The following is a 21,641-nucleotide window of genomic DNA, read 5'->3' as shown; positions in this document are numbered from 1 at the left end:
GGTGCTTAAGAAAGCTCTATTCCCTATTGTGTCTAAACATCTTCTGTATACATATGGTACTGAAACAGGCAAGGATTCAGTAGAATCTCCTGGTCTTCTTGCATCATCTCTTAATAGAAAGGAAGTGACTCAAATAAATTCAAGTGATTGTTTAGACATGACTTAATTTAGAAGTCAGGCTGTTATCCATTCAGTACATATATCTCGGCTTTTTAAGCCTAACTGTAACAACGAAATAATGATGCCAATTAATTGGATGTTCTAAATATATCAGTAAAAAAATCTGTAAACATTTTAAAAACATTCAGCCCAGGGTCAGTCTGCTAAAGCACCAAAATTAAGATCAGAACAATCCTACTCATGAGCTCAAGTTCACTTCCAAAGTAAGGTTAAGGGGGATGTTACATCTTTCAGAACCAGACAACAAAATGGTATGCAATCTCCATTAATGTTTAGTTAAACATTTCTCAGAGCCAAAACAAGATCATTTACACTACTGTTTCTCAATTTGTGGAAATTTGCTGCTGCCATTTAAAAACACTTCACATTCTGTGCAGTACTTTGCGATCTTCAAGGACATGGAAAGCATTATTTAAATGCATGCATCATAAAGAACCTGAAATATCAGGTAGAGATCAAATCTATTTGGCAAATTAATGAAAACAAATGACAGGGAAATTTCTTGAAAGTATGAAAGGTATCCTTTCAGATGTATTGTGTTCAAAATGCAGGCTATAATGGTTAAGTCTCTAGATACCATGGCAGCAAACTCTTGAAATAATAGCTAGCACTGCACAAGAATCTGAAGCCTGAAATATTTGTGTACAAGATAAATCACTTGGAAGTGCTATGTTCGCCAAAAAGTTACTAACATCAAAGGATTCCAAATCAATCCAAATGCCATTTCTACATAGGCATAGAGAAATACAACACAGAAACAGGTCCATTGACGCACCTAGTCCATGTCAAGTCCATTTAAACTGCCTTCTCCCACTGACCCTGCACCAGTACCAGAGCTCCCCCCAACATCCCTTACTATCCATGTACCTATCCAAACTTCTCTTAAACATTGGAATCCAACTCACATACACCACAAACTACATATGATGTCTTTCAAATTTCAGATTTAGAAAAATGAAAGATATACCTGTACTTCAAGCATGGGTAGTAAGCATTCTGTAATGCTGTTTCCTGTTGTATGTAAACTTTTACAAAAGTTGTAATACAGAAAATTTCCAGCAACTTTCAAACTCTGATTGTGAAGACTCAAACTGAAATAGTAAATCTAAGTTTAACTAATATAAAAACTAAGTTACATTGAAACACAAAATGAAAATAAGACAGCATTTTTTTCTCAAATTCAAATAGGGTTAATATTATAAGATCTTCAATACAGTCATGGTCATAAAAAAGTACAGCACAAAAACAGGCCCTTTGACCCATCTATCAATGCCAAATTACTTAAACTGCTTACTCCCATTGATCTGCATATTCCTCCACACCCCTCCATGCACCTACCTAAACTTCTTGCACTAGCAGCTCATTCAACACTCTCACAACCCTCTATGTGAAGATATTTCCCCTGATGTTCTCCTTAAACTTCTCACTTTTCATCCTTAACCCATAATCTCTAGTTGTAGTCCCACCTAATCTCAGTGGAAAAAGGCTGCTTGCATTTACCCTATTTACCCCTATAATTTTGTACACCTCTATCAAATCTCTATATCTTCTACGTTCTAAAAAATGCAGTCCTACTTCTTCAATCTTTCCTCACAATTCAGGTCCTCCAGACCCAGCAACATACTTGTGAATTTTCTCTGTACTCTTTCAACCATGTTTACATCTTTCCTATAGGAAGGTGAGCAAAACTGCACACAATACTCAAAATTAGCCTTCACTGTCTCATACAACCTCAACATAACATCCCATCTCCTGTACAATACATTGATTTATGAAGTCCAATATGCCAAAAGCTTTCTTTATGACCCTGTGACACCAATTTCAACAAATTACGGACCTGCATTCCCTTTGTTTGACCACACCCTTCAGTACCCTACCATTCACTGTTTAAGACCTATCCTGGTTGGTCCGACCAAAGCCTAAAACCTCACATCCCCTACATTCAAAGGAAGTTAGCTCAAGTCCTCATCATCTTCGAGGGATAAGCTTACTGACATCCAGCAGATAGCAAACAAAAAGTGGATGCCATTAAGACCCTCCCCTTTGAAGTAATATTTATACAAATAGCTCTTACAATTCCAAATTCACAGTTCTGGAAGCATCAAATATATTGCTGTGATGGTGAAAGGGAGGAGCATTGCAGATTCTTCCTTGTATTCACATCAACCTTTACCCTAATAACCCCTGCAACTCATGGCTTCTCAAATCCGAAGGATGCAACTCAGTAGTGACAAACTGTTACTGTTCTTTTTACTTTAGGAGCTACATCATGGGTTGACAGGAACCCTACGAGATCAGGAGTGTTTCCAGGCACCGTACCCCTCCAAAGTTCAGAGCAACCCTCCCCTCTCCCTGCCCCCCTGTACATAATTAAGCCCTGTACTAATTAGGGAGAGACTAACTTCATGGTCTTAACTCATGGGCAGAAGACTAATTTTACCAACAGTCCTGAAAACACGACTGATCAACAGCATGCAGATGACCAGGCAGGTGATTAAAATATAAAACAATTGTTAAATTTACCTTGAACTCTATGAGTTTGAAAAATAAACTAAAAATCATCGAATAGGAAAAACTTCAAAGCCAACACTAAACGCAAGCTCAGATAGTCATACTGAAGGAAATCAGCTTTGCCAGTCTTATTTGCAAACTTCTCATGTTAGGATCTCCGTACTTACAGTTGGAATACCGGTTTAATACAAATAACCCTTCACTCTTTAGAAAGACACCCTGTAAGTCATGTGCAGTATTGGTTTGCTGTACATCACAAATTTAATCTGTGCTCACACCAGGTGCTTACCACTTCAGATTGTACCTTCAATCACATTTGTTCAGTAATGGGACAGCAAACTACTCACGACAAAAGCAGCTCTATGAGAAACATCTTGAAAAACTACCAATGTATCAACAACTTTAATTAAAATGTTTGTAGATGAACTGAGAGCATCACATTTGCCTCTTGCAGAGAAAAATAATTTGCACATGGCAGCACAGTCTCAGAATTTCATTTAGCGCATTGTGAAAATGAAAAATGATATCCATGATCTTGGAGAGGTGGGGGGGGGAACGGTGAGGAGAGTTGGAGGAATCCCCAATGTTAGCTCTAATATGAGAGAGGTCACAATACCTTTCCTCTGAAAAGGTGGGAAGCTTAGAGGCCATCACTCTCATCCGCCTAACGCTGACTATGCACCAGCAATAGCAGAATTGATTGGGAGCAGGTCTCCAGCACTCCTCAATCAGGAAAAGTGATTGTTATGTTAGAGACTTGGGGTGGGGAAAAAAATTTAAAAACTCAGTTGCAGACAGAGACAGTCAAAAACAACTAATGATTATTAAAAAATACCTTTCAGCATCACAGGAAGAGCATGGCTCGGTGACAACTCTCCTCTGTGAGGAAGGGCACGGCCTCTCTTCAGCACCTCCCACTTTGGTACGAGAGAGATCGAAACAATTCAGAGGTGTGGGGGGAGGAGAGAGAAGAGGACAAGTCATGGGCATAAACTCACATCCCAATTTATGGCACCATGCACTGCGTCACCAATAACTTTTCCACTTTATATTCCATTTTGACACTGTTTTACAAAGGAATTTATTATTATGAATTATAAAAAATGTCAAAGCCAATTTGGATTGTTAATGAGCACAAGGGACTCAAAACATTCAAATTAACATGTTTACAGAATTTCATTGCAGCATTGGGTATACATGCTGCAACAAAATAATAGCGGTGGTTCAAAAAGGACTTGGTAACAGTCAATACTATGGAATCTCCAAAACACCATTGGGGGGAGAAACAAATAAAAAAATACAAATTGCTCAAGTGCCAACATTATCCTAGATTTACCTTTTCAGATAAGCTTGACTTGATAACTGTCAGAAGTCTATATATGTAGGTTGGTTCGAAAGGAACTCCAGTGCGAATATCTTTAACACTTTTATCACCAGTACCTTATGATAATGAAAGATTGTGATTAATCAATTATTTTACAACAGCACATTCCAGAAATACACCAGACGACTGCTTTATAAAATGGAGTTCACTGTCAATTTTCTGAGCACAAAGATATAAATTACTCACCTGGTTTTGTCTTGGAGGGTATCGGCATTGTACTGAACTCATTCATCAGTCGAACACTATTTAATTGATAAAAGAGAACAAATTGCAGTAAAGTGTTTAAGTGAAACAGAACACAACTTAACATGTCTATGTTAATGTGCAAATCAAAACATTTCAGACGTAAAAATACATACAATATTATATATAATACTTACAAGCTGTCAATCATTGGTGTAGAACTGCGAGGTCGCTGTGTCTCACTAAACATCGGAATTGACTTCATCAGGTGATACATGGGTGGACATGCAACCAAAGCTTGCAGAGTCTATAGATACATTTGTTAAGGGAATTTTGATCTTAATGGAAATGATGCAAAATATTGGCAACTCATCAATAAAGACAATATAATGGAAATGCTTGTTGCAATACGATTCCGTTGACTATTCCTTTCCTCACTGCTAGACCACACAGTTTCCTAACCATCTTTCAACTGATCTTCCCTTTACTTCAGCTGAAGATTTCTCATCACTCAGAGGTGTTATTTCCTTCCTCCACATCCTGGGCTGCTTTTCAATCACCAACATCCCTCTCCTTTTCATTGTGATGTAATGCACTTCTTGGTAAAAAATTAGAATTATTTGGAATTCTTTCATGCTAATGATACAACCCTAATGCAGGAAATTAAACAGATTATTTGGAACTTTGTGAATCACCCTGCCACATCCAGAATCATGATCTAGAGCTTGTGATCACCTTCTGTTTTAATACCCACTCTCACTGCAAATCTCAATCTTTGATTTTAATCACTTAATTATCATGTAGTTACTTTACAGCCCTTTGGACTGGAGCTGAACAATTTTACACCAAAGTGCTCACTTTTTAAAAAAATATATACACATCAGCCATTGGTAATGATTCTCTTGACTATTTTCATCTCTTCTTGATGCATCTTTGCTTTATTCTTGTTTCCTTTCAGTTTCCACCATCAAATCTTTTTATCATTTGGATCACTACAACCTGTCTCATTAAACCTTTTTTTCTTTGCTTTTCACTGTTGTTTTCACAAAGGCTTAAAATTTGCGAAGTCTTGAATTTGGCCATCTCACAACAAAACAACACAGGCCTGAGTGCATCATCATCCATAAATGTTTCATCCATTGAGGACTTCCAGCATTTTCTGCGCTTACTTAAAACTAAAGAAATGTTATATGCTCACAAGACAAAGGAGCAGAAGTAGGCCATTCAGCCCATCGAGTCTGCTCCGCCACTCCACCATGAACTATACTATTCTCCCATTTAGTTTCAATTTCCAGCTTTTCCCCCATATCCCTTGATACCTATCAATCTCTTCCTTAAATACCCTCAATGAACGAATTCCATTGATCCACAACCCTCTGGCTAAAAAAATTTCTCCTTATCTCTGTTTTAAATGGGTACCCTCTAATTCTAAGACTGTGGCCTCTAATCCTGGACTCACCCACCAAGGGAATCAGCCTTTTCACATCTACTCTGTCCAACCCTTTCAATATTCGAAATCTTTCTATGCGATCCCCACTCATTCTTCTATACTCTAATGAATACAGTCCAAGAGCCAACAAATGCTCCTCATATTTTAGCCCCTGCATTACAGGAACCATCCTCATAAATCTTCTCTGAACTCTCTCCAACATCAGTACATCCCTTCTAAGATAGGGGGCCCAAAACTGCACACAGTATTCAAAATGAGGTCTCACCAGTGCCCCATAGAGCCTCATCAACACCTCCTTACTCTTATACACTATTCCTCTTGAAATGAATGCCAACATAGCATTCGCTTTCCTTACTGCCGATCCAACCTGGTGGTTAACCGTTAGGGTATTCTGCACGAGGACCCCCAAGTCCTTTTGCACTTCCGATTTTTGAACTTTCTCCCCATCTAAATAATAATCTGCCCAATTATTTCTTCTTCCAAAATGTACAACCGTACATTTCTCAACATTGTACCTCATCTGCCATTTCTTTGCCCACTCTCCTAAACTGAGCAAGTCTCTCTGTAACCTTTCCATTTCTTCAACACTTCCTGCTCCTCCACCTATCTTGGTGTCACCCACAAACTTAGCCACAAAACCATTTAACCCATAATCTAAATCGTTATCTATATACTACTAAAACTCTCATGCTCTGTCTGTCTGTGACCTCCAATTAGCGCAAACGGTGCATTACGACAGCACTTTTTTTGGCTAAATCAAATTAAAATGCGCTAACTTACAAAATGCAGGCAAAGCTCAGGGTTATATATTCGTATAAAATTGCTCATTTGCCAAAATCAACAGGCTGGCTTTCACCCGAGACCCGATCGGCCATCATGGAAATCAGGACACGACAGCCCGACGCATGCGCACAGCCAGCCTCAGCAGCGACACCTACTGGAGCAAAAAGGAAGGGCAGCTCTATTTCAAGGGGTCACATTCTGCTAATCACCATCAGCACATGTAGGATTGGGACAGATCTAACTGCCACCCATCAATAAGAGATAATTAAATCTTATTGTAATGACATACAACGAGACACCCATAAAACCCTTTGCTGCAGTCAAAGGACAGCAGTGACTATATCACGTCCATTTAGGAGAGCGCCAACCACATCATCAAGAATAATCAGCATCCTTTGGTGTTACTGCTTCATATCTTCTATCCAGAATTAGGGTAAAAAAAGTCAGCCTAATTCTGCCACGTGGAAAGGGAAGGGGGACATTATGGCCAAGAGATGACGCCAAACTTCGTCGGGAAGCGGCAAGGAGAGGCAGAGAACAAGAATTGGATGAGGCCAGGGCTACAAGACTCCAGGATCAAACAGTCAGGACAAAAAAAGATGACAGAAGAGACAGAGGAGAGGCATGCACGCCTCCAGAATCAGAGACAAAGAACAAACAGCAGAAGAGATGAAGAGACGGGGGATGAAAGGACTGCACGTTTCCAGAATGACAACGAGAGGCACAAGGCTGGCAGATAAACCAGAAATGATGACATCAGAAGTGTCCTTCGTTAAAGGAGGAGCAGCAATATTTACATTGCTACGCTTCGCTCTTCTTTAATAAACTGAGGTTTTCTACTTTAGTTTCCAAAGCAAAGTGATAGCAATAGCATTCAGGAAAATTTAATGTTCATTCTGGTCACATCAGACTGCACTATCCTTCTCTCAAAGGGTGCCCCAACAGGTCACCCCGTTGTCTAGTACATTGTAAAAAGAAGCAGCCCCAACACCGACCCCTGCGGAACACCAACAGTAACCGGCAACCAATCAGAATAGGATCCCTTTATTCCCACCTTTTGCTTTCAGCCAATGCGCCACCCATTCCAATATCTTTCCTGTAATTCCATGGGCTCCCATCTTATTAAGCAGCCTCTCATGCGGCACCTTATTGAAGGCCTTTTGAAAATCCAAATACACAACATCCACAGCCTCTCCCTTGTCAATCTTATTCGAGATTACCTCAAAAAATTCCAATAGGTTGGTAAGCAGGATCTTCCCTTCATGAAACCATGCCGGCTTGGGCCTATCATGTCATCCAGTCCTCAGTTTTCCCACTAACTTTTGCTTCCTTGTACGCTGTCTCTTTTGCTTTTATTTTAGCCTTAACCTCTCTCGTTAGCCACATTTGTGCCATTTTTCCACTTATGATTTTCTTTTTTCTTGGAATATATTTTTCCTGCACTTTCGTCATTTCCTGTAGGAATTTCATCCAATTCTGCTCTACCGTCCCTCCATCTAGCTTACTTTTCCAATCGACTTGGGCCAGTTCTTCTCTCATACCACTGTAATTTCCTTTGTTCCACTGATACACCTGATACCGGCTTCTCCTTTTCAAATTTGAAACTGAACTCAATCATATTATGATCACTACTTCCAAGGGGTTCCATTACCTCCAGCTCCCTAATCACCTCATGTTCATTACACAGCACCCAATCCAAAACAGACGATCCCCTGATGGCTTATGGACAAGCTGCTCCAAAAAGCCACCCCGTAGGCATTCTACAAACTCCCTCTCCTGAGATCCAGTACCATCCTGACTTTCCCAATCCACTTTCATATTAAAATCCCCTATAATTACCTTAACATTTTCCTTCTGACACGCTTTTTCTATTTCCAGCTGTAACTTGTAGTCCACATCCCAGCTGCTGTTTGGAGGCCTGTATACAACTGTTATTAGTGTCTTTTTACCCTTGCCATTTCTTAACTCGACCCATAAGGATCTACCTCCTCTGATCCTACGTCCCCTCTTTCTATTGATTTGATATCGTTGCTTACCATCAGGGCCACGCCACCACCTTTACCTACCTTCCTATCTTTCCTATACACTGTGTATCCTTGGACATTCAGCTCCCAATTATATCCATCATTTAGACATGACTCGGTGATGGCCATAATGTCATTTCTTTTAACCTGTAGCTGTACAAGGTCATCCACTTTATCTCCAATGCTGCGTGCATTTAAGTACAGTACATTTAGATCAGTATCTGTTACTGATTTTGCTATATTTCTATCGCACAGCAAATCATCCTGTCCATTCACCTGCCTGTCCTTCTTGCCATCTTTGCTGCACAGTATCTTTGACTTATTTCTATTTTCCTCTTCCTCGACCCTAACACCCTGGTTTCCTTCCCCCTGCCAACTTAGTTTAAACCCTCCCTAACAGCTATATTAAACAATCCCGCCAGGATATTAGTACCCTTTGAGTTCAGGTGTAACCCATCATTTTTGTATAAGTCATACCTCCCCCAAAATCGACCCCAATGATTCAAGAATTTGAAGCCCTGCCCCCTGCACCAGTTTCTTAACCATTAATCTGCTTAATTCTGCTATTCTTACCTTCTTGCATGTAATAAGCATCCGTACTAGAATATTGTAATATTTGATTGATCATGCCAATTACTCCGCAGAGTTTAATGCATGTTTTCAGAAAATCCATTAAATACTTTGATACCATTTAAAATAATTAAGTTCAATGAAAATTTAAAAGTTTCAAAACTTTATAGTCCACATCAAAAAATCAGAGCTGGCAAAGAACACAAGGGATAATTCCTTAGATGATGACTGACATCTCTTGGCTCAAAAGTGAACCCAGCTGCAGGCTGCAAATATGTCAGTAAATCCCAAATTTCCACATTTCAAACACACGAAGCGCAGAATTAACTTCAGTTTCAATGGCTGAAAGCCAGCAGTTTCAGTCAGTAGCTCCAGACAAATATCAGCAAAATTGGCCCCAATTTTTTTAACATTGGCTTACAAATACAGTGGTTAACTGGGCAGCTGCTCATTTGGGACACTATGCCAATTAGTTGGGACAGGAGACTCTTTCTAACGAGCAGTCACATGGCACTTGTGTGTCCATTTGACATTGCGCTTCAAGCAAACAATTTTTAAGTAGTGTCAGTTGTGGGTTAATGTCAATAACGATTTCTGTCACCGATAGTTGGCGACAAAATAAGTGGTAAGACAATTCAGAAATATTTTTCTCATTGTTTCAAGCATTCAGGCTTGTCGGTGCTAGAAAGGGCTGGGAGTGAAAATGAAACAATTTGACTCCTACATCAAGTTAGGAACTATGAAGAATTTGAAGGAATTGATAATCACCTTGAATGGACAAGGATCTAATCAACTTGAAAGTTAGAATGAAAATGAAGACTTGAAGGATGCAATCAACAAAAGCATTGTAAGAAGGCAGTTCATTATCTGCACTAGGTGCCTGCATTGATTTTGTTCATTTACACTCAATCAAGAGAATGTGGCAGCATACACTAGATGAATTCTTACGACAATAACTTTTATAGTGGCATAATAGTATTGGTAGTGTTCTAATTTGTTCTGTACTTCATCTAAATACAGGTATCCCCCGCTTTTCGAAAGTTCGCTTTACACCACTTCGCTTTTATGAAAAAAGGCAAAAAGCGAAAATAGCGTTCAGCGTTTGTTTTGCAGTGAGCAGCTAGAGGCAGCGCACACCCCGAACAGCGAGAGTGATGCTGCCAAGCTCCTTCCCCGGGAACTACACTCAGCATCAAGCCGCCATAGCTTTGAAATGTGTATGTGAGCATCCGTGCTTTATCTCGGTTTATATTGTGCATCTGTTAGCAAGATGTGTCCTTAGCAGGATAAGGGCCACAAGGCATCAAAGGACAGGTTTACCCTAATGTCTATTATTTACGCCACTGGTGATGCTGTCCTTAGGCCTCTACTAGTGTACCATTCAGAAAATTCGAGGGCACTTAAAGGCGTTGATAAGGATACACTTCCTGATGTGTTTCGTTCACATCCAAGCGGTTGGATAACCAAGTGATTCTTTTTGAGTACGAGTGGATACGTTAGTCCTTGTTGAAAAATATTGTAGAGAAAATAACCTCGACAATAAGTTGTCTTGTGATTGTAAATAATTGTGCTGCTCATCCACCTGGCATTACCGAGTATGGCGGTAATATTCGTGTTGTGTTCTTACCGCCAAATACGACGTCGTTGCTGCAACCATGTGACCAAGGCCTAATAGCCACAATTAAGGCTTACTATAAGCAAAATGTGATGCATTTTATTGTAAGTGCCATTGACAGAGAGGGCAACTCCGAAGCATCTTTGCCAGAGCTCTGGAAGGACTACAATATAAATTGGTAATCGCCAACCTTGGAGATGCTTTCGATAGGCTAACAGTCTCGATGAGAAATGGCGTTTGGAGGAAACTGTCCTGAAGCAGTGAATGACTTTAAAGGTTTCAAGCCAACAACAATAAATACAGCAATAGTGACTTTGGCTAAGGAGGCTGGGTTTGTAAAAGTTGATGAAGATGATGTTGAAGAAGTTTTGGCATCCCACGACCAAGAACTGACAGATGAACAGCTGACGCAATTGCAAGAGGAAAGGATACGAATTGAAACCAAACGCAATAGCGAACGGCCCAAAAGTGAAGTCGTCCAGGAACTGAACGTGAAGCACTTGCGTGAGATTGCAGTAAAGTATGACTTTAATTTTGAAAGGGCACCTAGGTTTTGGGCAGGTCTGCAGGATGTTTTGAGTGCTTACAAAGAACTGTATGATAGAAAAATGCATAAGGCTAAAGCACAATTTATACTTCTGCATCAAATGTATGCAATAGGTACCACGTACTCTACGCCGCAGGGTGATGTGCACCTCCCCAAAAATGTAACTCACTCGTCGAGGTGACGCAGACCGCAACAACTGTGATTGGTCCGTTTGGTAGCATCGCATTTCTTCCACGCATTTCCGGTTGCTTTTCTCCGCCATGTCTGTACACTGATGCGAAATAAACGGTTGGAGACGATGAACCAAATTGCCAAATCTACCTGCCAACATCTGAAAGTATTGAAATGCATTTCGTTGTCCACGTCTCTCACAAAGAAACTCCAGCGGCATAGAAACCCCACCGCCAACTAGCCTTTTGCCAGTGAATTGCAGAGCGACGCAGACACAACTACGCATGCTCACTACAGCGTAGTGCTATGCAAAAGTATAAATCAGCCTTGGGAGACTCTCCAGGAGGTGCTCATGCTGTGAGGTACATTTTGGCTTTGCTCCATTCCCTTTACTTCTTTTACCCATAACCACCCTTGCTTACTCCGTTTATACCTACACTAAAAAGTTTATACCACAGATACATCTTCAGGCACGCCAGGAGTCACACTCACGTCCCCATTTACATCAACGGAACTGTAGTGGAGCGTGTATCAAGCTTCAAATTCCTTGGTGTCCACATTTCTGAGGATCTCACCTGGTCCCTGAACTCCTCCATCCTGATCAAAAAGGCACAACAACGCCTTTATTTCCTGCAGAGCATGAAGAAAGCTCACCTCTGTCCCAGGATACTGACGGACTTTTACCGCTGTACCATTGAGAGCATACTCATAAACTGCATCTCAGTGTGGTATGGCAATTGTCACGCATCGGACCGCAAAGCACTCCAACATGTTGTGAAAACTGCCCAGCAGATTATTGGCACCCAATTGCCCACCATTGAGAACATCTACCATGAATGCTGCCTGGGCAGGGCGAAAAGCATTATTGGGATGCATCTCACCCTAACCATGGACTTTTTACTCTCCTCCCATCCAGTAGGCACTACAGGAGCCTCTGGTCCCGCACCAGCAGGCACAGGAAGAGCTTCTCTGAGGCTGTGACACTGCTGAACCTCTAATCACAGCGCTAAGCAGTATTGCATCCGTATTGTACCGTCTCAGTAATTTTATATTTGTGTGCTGTAGCACTTCTTTTATTCGCAGTTATTTTGTAAATAACACTATTCTTTGTATTTCTGGTCAGGGGCTAGATGCATTTCATTGACTTTGTATCTGTACTTGGCACAGTGACAATAAAGTTGAGTCTAATCTATCTTTGAACTTCGATTTTAACTCGCTTGAAATGCAGACCAGAGGACGAGAAGTTAAAAATGGGAAAGACTGATTGTTTTTTTTTTTACTTTAAATTTTTCTGCTTTTGAGAGTAATTAAGTAGTGTTTGATTTTCCTTTGAAAATTTATTGGGGAAGTATTCGGCTTCTTTACATCTTAAGATGGCATCTCGCTTTCTTTCTCTCCTTGGACTTTTTTTGGTGCATTATTATTTTATATTTTTAAACTATTTCCATGAAACACAGACTAATAGGGGGCAGCTACTAAATTGGGTCAAAATGTATTGGTCTCAATTAAGCAGGACCCACTGAACTTTACTTACTGCAGAGTTACTTCATTGCCTGGCTACACACTTCCAGAACAGTAGAAGACATGCCTGCAATCCTTTTACAATGCGTACCCAAATAATATGATATAGTAGAATTTATATTAGTTTGACAAGACCTTTCATTTCCATTTCTTTAGATGTGAAATGGGTTGTTCGATGACAGTAAGTTATATTCAAGTTATAAGGATACAGCATTGATGTAACACCAGTTGCTCTTGTTGATCAGTCCTCGAGGTTGCAAAGACACTGGTTTGTGCACCAGTTTCACAGTTTCCAGTAGTTCTGTAGATATGGGAAAGAGAAAGTGTTAAAAGATCATGGTCTGAAATCTGGCTCACAAGATCCTCAATACAATTAATGTACTGATCTAATACAACACTACGAAACCTTTTGCTTAGTGGAAACTATGATTTGTCATTCTATTTAAAAGTGTCTATTTCACTGTTCTTCCTGCATTATCTTTAACCATTGCTAGCATTGCTAAATATGCTGACAGCATTATAAACTACACAGCATCTCAGCAACCCAATGTGTTCAGCAATCAAGTTTTTTTTAAATGCTGTCAGTCAAGTAAGAACTGTTAAACTAAAAGAGATTAACAATTGTTAAACAGTATTTCACTGTACAATCACAATATATCTATTTCTGCATGGAAACCACAAACATCAGTATACACACATTGAAGGCACTGATTTGGCTAGTGAAGCTAAACCCTGAAAGTTTGAACTGTTTTCTAAATGGGAGAGAAGATACAACCTGAGGCACAAAGGGACTTGGGATCCCTTGTGCAGGGTTCATTTCAAGAGGGCTAGAATATAAACGCAAGGGTGTAATATTGAGACTTCATAAAGCACGAGGCCTCACTTGGGAGTATTGAGTACAGTTTTGGACCTCTTAGAAAGAATGTGCTGAAACTGGAGAGTTCAAAGGAGGTTCACAAAAATAATTAAAGGATTGAATGGCTTGTCATATGAAAAGTTTTTAATGGCTCTGGGCCTGCATGAACTAGAACTCAGAAGAATGAGGGGTGACCTTACTGAAACCTATCAAATGGTGAAAGGCCTTGATATAGAGTTGATGGAGAGGATGCTTTCTATGGTGGGAGAGTCTAAGGCACGGGAACACGGCCTCAGGAATATAAGGGCGCCCTTTCAGAATGGAGAAGAGGAGAAATTTCTTTCGCCAGAGAGTAGTGATCTGTGGAATTATTTGCCACAGGCAGCTGTGGCGGCCAAGTCTTTATCTATATTTAAATCAGAGGTTGATAGATTCTTAATTGGTCAGGGCATGAAGGGATATGGGGAGAAGGCAGGAGATTGGGGCTGAGAGGAAAAATGGATCAGCCATGATGAAATGCTGTAGCAGATTCAGTGGGCCGAATGGCCTCATTCTGCTCCTACGGTCTCACTTCAGCACAGATGTATATACTGAACTTCATGCAGCAGTTTCCATCTCAAATTTGTTAGTACTATAATTAACATAACTACTCTCAATGAAGCCTTGAAATTCAAATGGTGACAGAATGACCTGAAATTAATTTTATGTCAACATAAATACAACAATCTGAGAATGTACCATAGCAATATTTGTAAAATATGACCCAAAGTCTCAGCAACATATAAAGCCTGGCTGGTAATGTAAAGCTGGAGTAATAATGACATTCCTGAAAAAGAATATTGCTTCAGATACATCGTTTAGGACATTTTATCTAAAAATACAACAAGTGGGTATGTACTGCTAAAATGATTGAAGAATAACATTTATCAATGCCTCATTCTGCTGCCTTTTTTCTTCATTCATGCACCTCTTGGAAATATGACAAATGCCTCAGCAAATTAGCAACATCCAGTACAGGGAAGGCAAAATATACTAAAGGAAAATTATTTGAAAATGACTATTAGATGACTGGAAGGCAAAATGCACCCCAATTCATTTAAAAGACATCTGGCACAGGTTAACTAATGTACTTTGAGACCAGGGAAGAGTAATATAAAACTCTTTCAAGATCTTTGTAGGAAACAATACTACAGTCAAGACAAAATGACCAAACATAAACTGTAACTAAATCCATTCAGTGTAAAAACTAAGATCAAGATCAGAAACCATTCATTCCCAGTTCGAAAAGTTTGACAATGATTTAGACAAGCACTGAAAAGTAACGGATTTATGTATGTCAATAATGTGGAATTAGTTTTAAATTGAAAATTTTGAGAAAAATTGAATCAAAACTGACTTGCTCTAAAATAAAAATTTTGCTGAGCAATGAAGACTAACGATTGCCAAAAGTAGAAGAATGAAAGCAACATTTGTAAGATGGTGAGGAAACAAAAGGACAATTGGTCAGAATCATAGGCTTCCAGCACCATCTTGTGGCAATAAGGCAAATCTTCAATAGCTAAATTTAATAAAGTTCCAATTATGCTTAAACCCTCCACATTGCAAAAATTTAATGCATACTCACTTATCACAGCTAACCTATGCATAAATACACAAGTACAGATTTTAAAAACTCTTCAGAATAAATATTGGTTTGGAATGTACCAGCTAAGGTTTAACTACAGAAGAAACAGAGCTCACCATCAGGTCAATTGGTATAAATGCTTGAGCTTAGTGAGAACATAGAAAAGCCTCCCTGGACCATTGTTCTTAAGCCATAATTAATTAGATCTCGTCTTCCATGCAACTCAGATTAAATTTCCAATTTTCAAACAGATTTTTTTTTTGATTTTAAATAAACCAGAAACAGTGGTCAACAACCACAACAAATTACCAAATTCTGAAAATATCTTAACATTAATAACTGTACAATACATGTTTTCCTGTAGAACTAAAAACAACCCCTCTGCTGGACACATGGAATTAGAAGTTGCCAATTTGGATCACCACCCTCTAGTTCTGTTATTACATATGGAATACAGAAGGTATTCACTGTCTTTTGCCAAAACTTCAGTGAATGTGAAAATATTTGAATCAAGATGCCCCAAATAGCATCGAAAATACAATTCCTTTCTGACTACTCCTTGTCGTGCTTTTATAGAATGTAGTATTTCACTTTATTTAGGAAATCTCAATGATTCCATACAAAATACTGGTGGTAAGAATAACAATTTATCATGCAGCAATCAGTACAGTCAATATTACAAAAATGTTTCCCGATGTAATGTCAGGAACATAATAAACACCAACACTGATGTTCCCCGTGCAGCTGCTGCCTTTGAATGCTGGCTTCCATCTCCATTGTCTTCACTTTCTTCTGTCTAGGATCAACACTAGAATTTTTATCAATTCAAATGTATGTTTCATCACATTTGATTTCAACTGACATTTCTAATTTATTCTGGTTTTTTTTGCTCTTCAGTGACATCTATTTGTCTAAATGGTTTTTTAAAATGCATGTTATAATCATATGCAAGATCTTCATTATCTCCAATCAATGGAGTAGCTTTTTTTCTGGGAATGAGACTTATTAGCATCTTTTTCCAATAAAACTTTCTCCTATTCCTTGTGGCTTAAAATAACTATATCCAAACAAGGATTATTAACTGAATGCAAACATTTCCTCCCAAGGAAATTGAGAAACTATCACTCATCTTTATTAACAATACTATCAAATATTTGCCTCAGGTGGGAACTACAACGTGTGAACAAAAATATAGGCCAATTGGGTAAAGAGTCATTCCCCTTGCTTCATTTTGGCACAACTGTTGCAGAGGGAAACTTTCAATGGCACAGTACTGAACAAATGCCCAAACCATTAACTCTTGATGTAAACAATGTCCAGCAGAGTGCAGTTTTATCCATCTCCTTCAATTACACTAACAACTACTGCCTTCTTGATGTTCAGAACTTCACAATGCTATCTGGAACAACCCAGAGCCACATGCCTTCTAAGTCATAACTAGTTTCAACAATTTAATGATACTCATACAGCACAAAACAGTGAACACAAGACAGTAGCTACCATTTATGACTCAACATAAACATTTCTAACATAATTGCAAAACATAACCAAAACAAACTGGACATTATAACTTATTGCATAATTCATTACCCAAAATAAAATGAGGAACGATGATGTACAATTTATAAAAATTCATTAAAAATTACAAATTAAAATTCAATCACACCATATGCTTGCAGGTACATTTGAATTTAACAGTACAAGTTGAGTACCACTTATCCGAAATGCTTAAAATATTTTGGTTTTCAGATTTTTAAAAAAATTTTGTAATCGTTCCCAACTCTGAATTTACATGCTATCTGTAAGGAGTCTTTGTCTTATAACATACCGTTAATGTAAAGAAAATATAATGTGTGCAGGGTAACAAAAGCAGCACAGCAGTATCAGTAGAATATGTGAATCAGCTGAACAAAACATATGATGTCATGTTTTGATTCAAAGGTTACAGTACACTATTTGTATTTTACTTTTGTTAAAGTTTAATGTAAGGTATAAAAACAATCAGCATTGTACACTTGTTCTGGTGACTTGCTCTTGTTATTAACGATGATCTTTACAAACTCAGCAATAAATTTTTCTGCTGCTTCATGATCAGGAGATGCTTTAAAGCATCCTAAAAAAAATTAAGACCATGCTTTTGCTTTTTCTTAAATTTTTGCAATCAGCCTGCTGAACCTTCACAATTTGAATTTTCAATTTGTTGTGACAGATCTTTACTTGTTTCATGATCAGTATATTGTTAAGCAGTATACATTCACTCCAAAGCTGACAAACCCATTCTTTCAATACACAATTGAGATCTTCACTTTTTGCCATATGCAGTGTTTTTCTATTTTTCATTAACTACTGTTCATTACATATGTGAGGTCACTTCTCAGAACTGTCTATGGTACACAGAGACTTCCCAAGTGCCTAATGGAATTTTCCAGTTGTGATTTCACGTCAGCGCTCAATTTTTTTTTCAGATTTCAGATTTTTGGAGATTGGTATTTCAGACAAAGGGTACTCAAACCTGTTCTAACAACAGGGTTTTTTCATTTTTTTTGTTGAATAACAGGGATATCTATGCTAACAATTTTATATACCTTGCACAGATAAGAACAAAATTTATTGAAATTTCATCTTTTAACTCCAGATACAATGAAATGCACTTTCAAGTTCAGTTATGCAGAACTAACAATGGCTGCAGAACAAAAATAGCTACAAGAACAGCTTAATAAGCACTTGGAAACAATTTTTTCTGAATTACTGGTTTTAAAGGTGTCACGCTGTTAACGACCCAGTTTACACCTGAGTAAATAGTTAATTAGTTGTACTTAGAAATGTACAAACCAGAACTGATAGTTTTTTAAAAGCTTTTTTCAGAATATATTTAAGAAATTACCTGCCATCTTTTGAGCTACAGAATCCTCAGACACTGGAACAGGGGAATCGGTTCTCATTTCTGATTGCTTTTCAGGAATTTGAGCAGAAGCATTGGTTGATGTGAACTTTGCCTCAACATAGGCCACAGTTCCCGTCGAAGACGGCTTTGAATTGTGGAAAAGACTAGCCCATGATTTGGCAGGCAAAGGAGCTGAAGCTGTAGAGGGGGCTAAGGCAGTCTGCTCTGGCTCAACTGAACACGTATCCTCCGGTTTATCCTGCTCACATTCCGTGCTATCAGTATCCAATCCTGATCCAGAGGAACTAGGAAGTGTTATAACACTATCACCAGAGGGTTCCAGTGTGTGTTCACTTTTAGCATCCAGATTAGTATCTGCGCTTGCACATGACTGTGCAATAGCTGTCCTTACTGGACTACTCCTTTCTGTCTCTGAGAGACCAAGCTGTTCAGTGGAATTAATCTCAACAGTAGCCTCATCATTATTAGCCTGGGTATTACCCTCAGCATCAAATCCAGGCTGCTCAGCTGTCCTGGCCTCATCTATTGCACTAGAGGCCGAGTCATTACAGAAGGCTCCACCAATTAAGTCCGCATCATTCTCAGGGCTTTCACAAGTCCTCTGATTGGCCTTTGAAGAAATAGGTCCATGTGATTCAGGAATCTCCTTTTGGGCAAGCAATTCAACATCTTCTGTGCTATTAGCATTCAGTCCTGGATTTAACACATGCCCATTAACAAGATCCAAAGCTTCAGTAGGACTCCCTGCATCACTCACACCTTCCTGATAATTATAATAACCAGGCGGTCTTTTCTTCTTGTTTCTCCTTTCCCTTGGCCCTTGTTCTCGGTAGGCAAGATCATCATTTCCCTGGCAGTTGCCACTGTCCAGAGAAATATTACCTTCTCCAAACTGACAGTCAATGGAGCTGTAGGCAGCTTCTTCTGATAAGCTGTCTAATGATTTCTGTACAGGTTGATATCCCAATATGAATTCCGGTGCCTGTGGATTCAATGTACTGGAGACTTTGTAAACATTGCTCTGCAGTCCAGGTGGCTCCGAATCATTTTCTTCAATGTCAGAATCATTTCCATCTCCTATTTAAACAACCAAAACAAAAATTAGTGATTTTTTCCTAAATACTGATGTACACTAAATTTTAAAGTTTCTATCTTGTTCTTGGGAGTGGGGGAAGCTCTGATAACTTGTGTACTGGCAAAATTTCATTTTTCCAGGAAAGTAAATACTTCATGTTTTTATAGGTATCCGTTAAGTCTCATGAGACCATGGATTTGCGCCTTGGAAGGTTTCCAGGGCGCAGGCCTGACCAGCAGTTACTCATACTGCAAGTCTCCCCCTCTCCACGCCACCGATGTTGTCCAAGGGAAGGAAATTAAGGACCCATACAGCTTGGTACCGGTGTCGTCACAGAGCAATGTGTGGTTAAGTGCCTTGCTCAAGGACACACTCACTGCCTCAGCCAAGGCTCGAACCAGCAACATTCAAATCACTAGACGAACGCCTTAACCACTTGGCCACGCACCAACACACATATAACTCAGGTTATACGTAACCAACAAACAATTCAGTTCACAATTATGTGCTATATCTTTGTTTAATCAAGTTTTGTAAATAAACTAGTGTCAAAAGCCAACTTTGATTGCATTTGACTCCTTGGTAGTGGTGTCAGAAATACACTTTTAATATTATTCCAAATATTTGTACGAGATCTCAACACAAAAATCAAACTTGTATATGCATCAGCATGCCTAACAACTATAAACAAAAATTAAGCCAGGTCTTTAAAGGATATTCTAATTACTTCCATCTTTAATAGTAGAATTAATGCACATTATAAGCTCATTCATAAATCAAGAACACTGCTGCTCAAAAATAATAGTACTGTTTGTAATTTTTTACATATAAACTTATTAAATCAAGATAGCATTCCTGTAATTATCCGTGTCGAGAATTTGACTCCATATGTTGTCAGGCTAAATGTAATATTTGAGGAACGAATGAGAACACTTACCTGCTGATTGACTGACATGCAGGACTTTATCATTGTATGGAGGAAGCTGTGCCAAAACAAAAACTAAAGTTTAGGCTTCCAGTGTAAACATTATATACACTAAAATTATATTCCACCATCTACAATTTTAACAAATATGATTTAATCTCTGAAATAGAAAAGATAATATCTTAACCACATTTACCTTATGGTTTTAATCAATCTGTGAGTAAATTCAAACCAAATGAGGAAGAGTACTAGACAAAATCATTTTACTGATGTGACAGTGTACAAATTCTTGACCAACAATAGCAACCAAATGTTAGCAGGATACATATCAGTAGTCTCATTTGTAAGATAGCTGGCATTGAAACATCCAATTTTTTTTATTATTATACTCAGCAGTGAATAATCCAGTTCTCTGGTACCAATTGAATTCAAGGTAACTTATGACGCTTGCTGATCAAGTTTGTGATCCTAGGACAAACTTGGAGATCAACAAGCATATGCAATTGTAAAATACAGTTAGAATTTACAATTCTTCAGCTTCACTGTTGTAAGATATTAGACATACACTGGTTCTTTTGTATAAGTATCTACAAGAAAATGAGCTACAGTGAATTTATCATCAAGTAATAAGTATATGCCATTTAGCTTCAAGCCTACTCTACCATTCAATAACTCTTCTTTTTAACCGTAATAATCATTTTCGTGTACCATCCCCATTACCTTTGGAATCTATGCATCTGAATGACTAAACTCATATCCCATTCCAGAGCACAGAATTCCAAAGGCTCATCATCCTCTGACTGAAGTAATTTTTCTTATCAGTCCCAAATAATTATTATAAGACAGTAACTCCCTCAGTCAGGGAAACATCCATTCAGTAAGGACCTCTAGTGATGCTTCAACAACTACAAGTTAAAATTCAAACAACTTAATTTGCAGGACTGGAGGAGAGGTAAAAGACAAATAAACATTCTGTAATAGTCAAAAGTCAGCTGAGATGGTGAAGGTTTCCAAAATACTGTTATTCTGGCTTGAGAAAAGAAGCCAGTTATCCAAATGTATTGAATTTCATGTGGTGTCAAGAAAGACCATGTTCCTCAAACTTCTGTTGGGCCTTGTCAGAGCCGAGTGAGTGGAGAAAGGTGTCAGAGAAACAGAGGGAAGGGGAACTGAAGTGACAGGTATCCAAAAGCCTGGGATCAACCCCATGGAATGACTAGGTGGTATGCTGTGAGACAGTCAACCACTGCATTTGATTCATCCAATGTAGAAATTACAGTGTCAATGCAGGAGTCCAAATTTGTATGGTACAGGAAA

The 21,641-nt window shown here is 38.7% G+C and overlaps 1 protein-coding gene across 1 annotated transcript in view; it reads right to left on the bottom strand.

Moving 5' to 3' along the window:
* Positions 1–21,641, bottom strand: part of usp10 (ubiquitin specific peptidase 10) — a 71,435-nt gene that overhangs the window by 27,860 nt on the left and 21,934 nt on the right. The window contains exons 3-8 of the mRNA XM_063067168.1: positions 20,337–20,382; positions 18,304–19,401; positions 13,149–13,240; positions 4,456–4,565; positions 4,262–4,317; positions 4,028–4,131 (exon numbers count right to left, since the gene is read on the bottom strand). Of these exons, the coding sequence (XP_062923238.1) occupies positions 4,028–4,131; positions 4,262–4,317; positions 4,456–4,565; positions 13,149–13,240; positions 18,304–19,401; positions 20,337–20,382 (1,506 nt within the window). The remainder of the gene's footprint in view (positions 1–4,027; positions 4,132–4,261; positions 4,318–4,455; positions 4,566–13,148; positions 13,241–18,303; positions 19,402–20,336; positions 20,383–21,641) is intronic.

Source organism: Mobula hypostoma, chromosome 14 (assembly GCF_963921235.1).
Source record: "Mobula hypostoma chromosome 14, sMobHyp1.1, whole genome shotgun sequence".
Lineage (NCBI taxonomy): Eukaryota > Metazoa > Chordata > Chondrichthyes > Myliobatiformes > Myliobatidae > Mobula > Mobula hypostoma.
This window is presented reverse-complemented; position numbering and strand designations above follow the sequence as displayed.